This window comes from Cibotium barometz, chromosome 44 (assembly GCF_041138505.1).
Source record: "Cibotium barometz isolate CiBa-2024 chromosome 44, ASM4113850v1, whole genome shotgun sequence".
Lineage (NCBI taxonomy): Eukaryota > Viridiplantae > Streptophyta > Polypodiopsida > Cyatheales > Cibotiaceae > Cibotium > Cibotium barometz.
In genome coordinates this window covers 17,403,177-17,411,498 of record NC_141089.1, presented here as the reverse complement: position 1 = coordinate 17,411,498, position 8,322 = coordinate 17,403,177, and the positions used below count along the sequence as shown (strand labels likewise).

The 8,322-nt window shown below is 41.3% G+C and overlaps 1 protein-coding gene across 1 annotated transcript; it reads right to left on the bottom strand.

Annotated features, from left to right (window-relative positions):
• Nucleotides 1–3,279: 3,279 nt before the first annotated feature.
• On the bottom strand, nucleotides 3,280–7,498 carry LOC147613015 (uncharacterized). The gene is made up of 9 exons (XM_086782020.1): nucleotides 6,446–7,498; nucleotides 6,230–6,255; nucleotides 6,078–6,108; nucleotides 5,856–5,943; nucleotides 5,596–5,741; nucleotides 4,981–5,078; nucleotides 4,684–4,874; nucleotides 4,289–4,546; nucleotides 3,280–4,160 (listed from the first exon to the last, which is right to left on the bottom strand). Exons 1-9 carry the CDS (start codon nucleotides 6,958–6,960, stop codon nucleotides 3,789–3,791), a joined length of 1,725 nt encoding a protein of 574 aa, XP_086638146.1. The 5' UTR covers nucleotides 6,961–7,498; the 3' UTR covers nucleotides 3,280–3,788.
• Between the last annotated feature and the right edge of the window lie 824 nt (nucleotides 7,499–8,322).

The following is an 8,322-nucleotide window of genomic DNA, read 5'->3' as shown; positions in this document are numbered from 1 at the left end:
CTCCCGTGAAGAAAGCTCCTCAATTAGAGATCGTTTGTCGGTGCCTCCCGTAGAGCTCCCAACAAGGGTGTAGTCGGGAGTAGATGTTCTTACCCTCATACCGCTTCCTGTGCTTCTCTTGCTTGTAGCTCAGCCCTTAGCATGAACCAGGGTCTGATACCATGAAAAGATGCAGGGGAGAAGAGAGCTTGAGCTCTTGCAAGCACACTCACACTCCCAAAACCCTAAAAGAGAACACACAAGGTGAGAGGCTGAAAATCTTCTTCTTCACACAACACTCAACACACCATATACAAAGATAAGAGTCCACACCATATGAAAAGGTACTCAACCAAATACATACTAGGGTTCTCTATAGTGTGAACCCAATTAAATGAGCTGGCGCTATAACTATGCCAGTCTCTAGAATGGCTATCGCACAGCCTGTTATCCCACTGGCCGCATATCACCCATGATCTCACCAACCATGCCAGTGGTGTAAGTGTGGGGCCTATCCCCCAGGCGGGTCATCAGTGTCCACCGCCTCACTAGATGAGCTCGATATCTCAACAAATTAGACTCTAGGAAATGATGGAGTCATACCAAGGGTATAGAGGCTGTATGCTTTATGATAGAGGAGTAATACATTGGTGTGTATTGTGTGATATGTAGCCACTAATGGCCTCTTACTTGTGAGAATCATGAAGGGACATATGTAGGAACAAACATTTACCTTTCTTGGTATAAGGATCTAGCATATGTAAAATGCATGCTATTAGCTAGCCGAAGACTAGGTCATTATATATGACACCCCCTGGTCGGACTCAAAAGAACCTAACTAAAAGAAAACAAAAAGGCAAGAAGCACATCACACTCATTATCCTCTCTCTCCTCCACACAAGAGATCATCCTCTACTCAAGTACTGTCACCCACATCCTCTAGACTCACACCACCCAAGCAAAGCAAGACCTCACAAGAAGAAGACAATGGCGCACTAGCACAACTGCTCAACCCCATATCTGTCTCACAGGGATCTTATGTGCAAGTAAGCTATACCCAAAACAACACATCCTTAGTTCTCTCAAGAGTAAGTAGAAGCCTCAACTCAACACTAAGAAAACCCTAAAAGGAGATACCTCAACCTCTAAGATGAGAGAGGGGAGCACACGACTAAAAACTACTCAATGGAAAGAACACAAGATGGACTTCAAAACTTGGGCTGGAGAGAAGTTGAGATCTGTCTCACCCATGCTCTCTATATATAGCAAAAAGATGAGCCATCCCGTATGCACAAGTGCCACATGGCAAGCATAGTTGAGTCCTCAAAGACTTACACAATAACCTTAAAGTCACCCTAATATCCAATGGTAAAAAACATAGGATATTTGTACCAATAGATATACATGTACATGTGTGTGTGTGTGTCCTATCATGTGTGGAGAGGGTATGTAGTGCTAGGTTGTGGTGTATAGAAAGAGGTTAACATTCACATGTATCACATCAAGGAAAAGAAACAATGGATCAACCTTTTACAATGCTTGATGTTTCAAATGGCCAACTCTTTATTAATGGAGATAGTGGCTCTTAGAACAGAGATTTGATAAGGAGTTTGTGATCCTAACTCTTGTTACACGTGGTTTACAAAGAGTCAAAGTTTTGTTAGGAATAGTTGGCAATGATCTAAGTGTAAAATTTCCAATGGACAAGTTTAGAAATCATCGGTATATAACCCATTATTATGCATATATGGTCAAATTTATAATACAAGAGGTAGAGCCAACATTTTTTAAGGAGGCACTTGGACATAAGAACAAGGGTTTGTGTGAACCCTGGGTGGACAAAAAGAGGCCATGGACGCTAGCCAAGAATGGACCTTTAGAGAATTAGGATTAGAATTAAGATTAGTACAAAGTGTAAGATAACACTAATCCCATATTTTGGTATAAAAAAGCTTTATTGGAATGAATTAAATATCACGTGTTTGGCCTCCACTTTGCTCTTACCATTGTTATTGTTATTGTTTTAGTTTCTTTATTATGCACCTATGATTCATTCTTTTAGGATTTGAGATGGATTAGTACCTTGACTAGTACTATATTAAGCTTGATTCTTCTTGATTAAGGATATATTAAGAAAGCATTATGTAGTTATCTACAATTTCCCTTTTGTTTAAACAAATGTCACAATTTTATAGCACAAAAATAGCTTGTGATGATTGTTGACCTGTTACAAGTTTCATTCCCATGTGAAACTCTAAAGTTGTCAAGAGTTATCCCATAAACAAGTTTCATTCACTATGAAAGCCATGTATGTACCATCGTTGTAGGAAGACACTACCGAACTGCCCAACGAGGATCCTCTTACAGATTATGAAACACGTTGCAAGTACCCCTTTGCAAAAGGATGTTTACACCAAATCCAAAACAAAACTACCATACAAGCCTCCACCCTTACACATCACTAGATGATTAAACTTTTAATCTAAATAATAACTATACTTACACAAACAACAAATGCCAATCAAAACATCTATGTACCAAATTTATTACAAAATAAACCTTTACCCTTAGATTCCTCGATGATTGACCTAAGAGCTCAATTATTACAAAATAAACCTCCACCCTTGTATTGCTCGATGATTGACCTAAGAGCTTGATGATTACAAAATAATCCTCCACCCTTAAATTGCTTGGTGATTGACCTCAAAGCTTGATGATTACAAAATAATCCTCCACCCTTAAATTGATTGGTGATTGACCTCAGACCTCAGACCTCAGAGCTATGACTAAACAATTTCTCCCATTCCTCAATGTCTTTTACATAAAGGAAGATCAATAAACCCTTAAATACTTCCAACTTTGACACCATGAAAGCATATGGGATTATTGAGCCACATGTCAACTTTTTTTCCCAACACCGCGAGCACAACTTTATCCCAAAGGCCTGCTTCAATGGCCGAAAATGGTGTGTGCTTAAACAGACTGTTTTTTTTGCTACTAATGTAGTATACAAAGTAACTCAATTCCCATTAAAACAATAACTGTCAATTACAAGCATAAGTTTAATGTCTCTAAAGTAGCTCAATTTCCATTAAAACAATGACTGTCAACTCGAGTCTATATCCATGGACTAAGGCCTTTTGACATCCATGTGCTTTCATGCGTAGGCATCCTACCAAAGGACAAAACACGCATATTTGGTTTTTGGCGGGTGCCTCACCCTTTTTAACATTTTGGTCGTACAATACTTAAAACACCCATAAAAAATTACACTAAAATACCAAAAAAAAACTTGCTATATTTCACCAAACCCGTCAATTTTGAAGGGTAAGGGTGCCCATCAAAAATCAAGCTTGCACGCACACATGATACATGCATATGTGAGGCTCAATTCAAAAATTTTGAACTAGCAAACTTTCAAGCACACTGTCATCACCAAGCCGCAAGCATCACGACTCGACGGGGCAAGCACAGTGCTGATATTTAAAGCCTTACAAGGGCATCAAAGCCCTTAAAACCCTCCTAGAAAATAGGGTTACAAATGAAAGGCCACTATTGTCAATAAATAAATAAATTTTACACATAAATATACAATATACTAAATTACTTTTTGAAAATCAATTTAGTTTATGGGCAAGTTTGGGACTTTAAAATTGAAGATTAGGGTAGGCCTTGAAATTTGAGTCGGGGCTTCTGTAAAATCTCTCAAAAAAGACTGGTTTCCACACTGGTCCTTACTCGTTGTGTTGCCCTGGTTGTAGAACTTTCAGGGGCACTGAGGCAACACCTGGAAGATGGACTCCTCGACTTCATCTTGTTTGATTTTGATTCAGGGAAGATATAAAGAGATCTGAGACTGGGCTCTTGATTAGTGAAGGATTAGAACTGGTTGAGAGATAGCTGCCGCTGCGTCCTGTTTTGTGGAGCCATTGTGGGAATGTGAACCCTTGTTGGGGTGAGAATCCTGATGATGCTGCAGCTGCATGCATTAGTGATGGTGATGGTGATGGTGATGGTAAAGCTGATGCAGCCGCTAGTGAAAGTTGCTGGACTTGCCATGCCCACCCACCAGCTCCGAGAGGAGGAGGAGTAGAATCAAGAAGCATCATTGGGCTTGATGACAACATCAAACCCTTCACTGCTTGTTGCTCCTCACTAATTGTCTCTGTGAGCCCAGAAAGCTGCAGCCAAAACAGGCTCAATTTAGTCGCTAATCAATCACATAACCCTTCTGAAAACCATTGTAATAAAGGAGGCAAAAGTACACTAATCATCAACTCTATGCCAGGACTCTAGGAGATCCAAATACCTTCAAACTTGAGCTGGTCTCATTGACTAAACCAGTTCTACTGACACTCAATTGGCTTGTAGAAATCTGTGTTTTCACATCTTCTGTAAATGATGCTTTCTCTACCTCAAAGTGCATGTAGCCTCGGTGGCCCAGCATCGACGAAACCTGTCTTCCATGTGTATCGATTCGTGGACTACCCGTTTCCTGAAATGCATGTTTGTGGAGCTGACTTGAGCCATCGTATGATCCCTCCACATGCTGATTGCCATCTCCAGTCTGTTTCACCACATAAGAGGATTAGGCTACTCAATACCATTGCTCAGACAATGCTGAAAAATTGCAGCATAGCATGCAATTCAGAAATGTGTGCTAGCCTTCAAGGGTCATGAAAAACATGAGAAGGACAGTGGTACCTGCCCCATAAAATTCACCCCGTGTTGCAAAAGGGGCCTGGATGACCCAGTGTTTTTTGACCCCTGCCCAAGGGGTGAGGTGTTGTTATACCAAGAATGATGTTCCCCCAAGTTACTTGCTTCTTCAGATTGCAAGCTTCCTCCAAGGCTTAGAAGCGTTCCAAGGCTCAGCTCCAGATTCTGCTCGGGCACTGCAGAGGGCATTTCTGCTTCATGTAAACATATGCTATAGCACATAAAATAGCTTTTAGGGATAAGAAATCCGTGTGCGATGTTGGCAGGCTAAGTGTGGCTCACCGCCATCACATGTGGACTGCTTCTGTTGATAGACACTAGGATCAAAGTTTGTGACTGCCTCCCTTCCAGTGCATTGAATCGCAGCTTGAACATATGCCCTGTCAATCAAAACAAAGGGAAAAGAATGCTGTCATTGACTATCTAGTCAGGGAAATAGCATGATTACTAGTTCACCAAATCCAACTCCATGCAAACTTGCACCCCATCATATGAGAGTGAAAAGTCATGCGTCTCATCATTGCACTCAGCTGTATTGTTGAAAAGACTTAGCACATGTAGATCCCAATCAAACCCTGCAGCTTCCAATTCTCTACCTAACGATCCCAAACATGTGCATAGTTGCATCTCCAAAATGACTGCTTCTCATGCTTGCAGGCTAAAGATGTGTAATGGCATGTACCTTGATGATCAAAAGGTATTTGTCTAGTGGGAAAGCAACGGTATTCATCATCACCAATGGCATGACCATGTCCATGTACCTCCAACTTTAACAAACCCTTCACATTTATCATAATTTTTGACACTAGCCACAGTAGATAAACCACAGTATTTGGTGTTGCATAACTACCCAGATTGCACTACAAAGCATAAGAAGATATGTGAGGAGTGGCATACGTTTTATTAAGAGACTTGCCCATCATTGCCTCCCATCTTCCACAATTGCGCGGTGTCACACCTCTCAACCTTGAATTTCCACGGGGCAATCCTGTGCTTTGGCGCCGCAAAATGTGCACAAGTTCCTCCTTCGTCAGAGTTCTCATCTGCAAAGGACAACATGGTGAGGCAGTTCTCTCGACATTCTGACACATCTTCACTAATCCCTACATGTATTGTGTTGATGTGTTGGTGCTTGAAGAAGCTGTTCTGTGCCGTACCTGCTTAATCTCATCTTCATAGTTGCTAAGGTTGAAGTTAATGTCTGCATCTAACCCTCTGAACTTTATGGCTGCTCTATCATATGCCCTGCTTAATTCCATATATACAACATCCATGTGAATTGATATTGATATTGCTTTTTCTCACTCATTTGTTGGTGACCGTACTAATATGAGGTGTGTGTGTGTGTTTTGACGTTAGAAGTTGTTAGGTAGGCCTACCTTGCCGCATCAAGCGCTGTGTCAAAGCCACCTGCAAATGATTGATCAATCAATCAATGCTGAGAACCGACTTCAGAGATCTATGAAAGCTTCCACTAGGTTCAAAGGACAAAACATTCTTCAAAATCAAAACAGCGTTTTCTTGGACTTACCAAGGTAGATTTGTTTGCCAGAGTCCCTGCACATCAAGAGGGATACAAAGGTTTAAGGCAGGTTAACACAATCATATGATGAAGAGAAATCACTACAAATGGCAATTAATTTCTGTGGTGGAGCAAGCACAACCCATAGCATGATGATGAGAAATCAACATAAATGGAAATTAATCTTTGTGGTGGCAAGATTGGCTTAAGGTGGAATTTAGCTACCAGATATGGGATTCCCATCTTCCTGTTCTCCTGTAGAAGGTGACCCCTCGGTACTCGGAGCTGCGTGATCGAGGGCCACGCCGGCTTTTCTTCACATGGTGGACACTGTTGGTAGTGGGGTTTATGGGACTCATGGTGGGGAGGGCCATTTGTGGAGAGGTGGCTGAAGACAAGCTCAGCCAAGGTGGCCTAATAGGAGAAACGGTAGTGGAGGCACTAACACACTCAACGCTAGTTTTAATAATGTTGTTGCTGAACACAAGGGATGGGTCACCACCATCATCACTACAAGGCCTCAATGGGAACAGCTGCATTATTGTCACCTGATGGGTACCATGTTCCACCCTAGATTCGCCCACTTGATCCCTGTTTGCAATACTGCCTTGGTACCCATTTTGCATTGCATTAATGTTGTTTGCCTCACCATGATTGTAGAAATGAAGAAAATCCTTCGCGTGATTACTAACAGGGTATTTGTGTTCAACCTTGTTATCATGATAAAAGAAAGAAGCCATTGCTTCAGTGCTAATCACACTCCCTAATGACTCCAATTACAATGCTTTCTCATTGTTGGAGCAGATGTCCCCTTTTTAATCCAGCTTATAATCATCTGTACTCAGCCTATAATCAGCAACAATATTGATACGATTGTGATTACGGCCATGGTTATGGTCATTGTTCTGATTAACTTGCTTGATGATCTACCCCCACACCGCGATCAGCCGGGTTTCAGTTCACCAGAAGTGACTGAGGAGAACCTTTGAGAGAGAATTTATGGTAATTTACAAGATAATTTCTGAGAAGAAGGCTTAATGTTGTGATTAGCTACCACACTAGTCCCTGCTTAATCATGGGTTATCTTGAAATCCAAGCTAGCGTTTGCGTTGAGAGAGATGGGCAATATTGGGCTGCTTTTGTGAAGAGGATCTAGCTTTTGTGGCGAAGAAGGCAGCAGAGATGAGGCAAGGCAATGAGGGTAAAGCAAGTGCAAACAAGGATATGGGGCTGAGATGGAATATTGGTAGAAAGAGACAGTGCCTGTGTGTGTGTGTGTGTGTGTGTGTGTGAGAGAGAGAGAGAGAGAGAGCCTGTGTATGTGTGTATAAAGGTGACAAAGGGTTAGATTTTGTGCTAGGGTATCTTAACAAAATAACAGCGGCGGTTGACGGGAGTCTCCTTTTGTAGAGAGAGGGAGAAAAAAAACAAAAAAAACAATTTTAAAAAAATCAATATAAGATGGCAGAGAACAGCCAACGTACACACGTGGGGGGGAAAGTAACTGAGGTCTTCAAGGGCAAGTTGGCGAGTGTTTCAACGCTAAGGTTAAATGTCATGTGACATTCAGTATGTACCATAGAAAAATGCATTCACACTTTGCCTAAGCTCATTGTAGGTGGAGAGAGAGAGAGAGAGAGAGATACATATATCCCTTTACTACCTTAGGTAAAGAGCAATTAAAGAACTCGAAATGATCTTTTCTTTTGTCCTTCTTCTTGAGGTGGAGAGAGAGAGAGAGAGAGAGAGAGACATTTATCCCTTGACCACCTTTGGTAAAGAGCAAAAGAGCGAGTAATGATCATTTCTTTTCTTTCCTTCTTCTTGAGGTGAAGAGCCAGAGAGAGATACAAATATATCCCTTAACCACTTTAGGTAAAGCGCAACAAGAAATGATCGTTGGCTTGCTCTTTACCTAACTTAGGTGATACAGAGACATAGTATGTGCACAGAGAGAGAGACAAAGATACATACATCCCTTTACCTCCTTATGTAAAGAGCAAGAAATGATCTGATCCGAGATATATATATATATACATAAATCTCTTTGCCACCTTAGGTAACGAGCGAGAAATGATCCTTTTCTTGCTCTTTACCTAAGG

Excerpts from the sequence above, each read along its gene's own strand:
- LOC147613015 (XM_086782020.1), bottom strand. The coding sequence starts at position 6,960 with ATGGCTTCTTTCTTTTATCATGATAACAAGGTTGAACACAAATACCCT. Across the intron at positions 5,944-6,077 it reads ACAGCGCTTGATGCGGCAAG|GGCATATGATAGAGCAGCCA; the intron begins GTAGGCCTACCT and ends GGAATTAAGCAG. Across the intron at positions 4,875-4,980 it reads GCAGTCCACATGTGATGGCG|TGCCCGAGCAGAATCTGGAG; the intron begins GTGAGCCACACT and ends TGCCCTCTGCAG.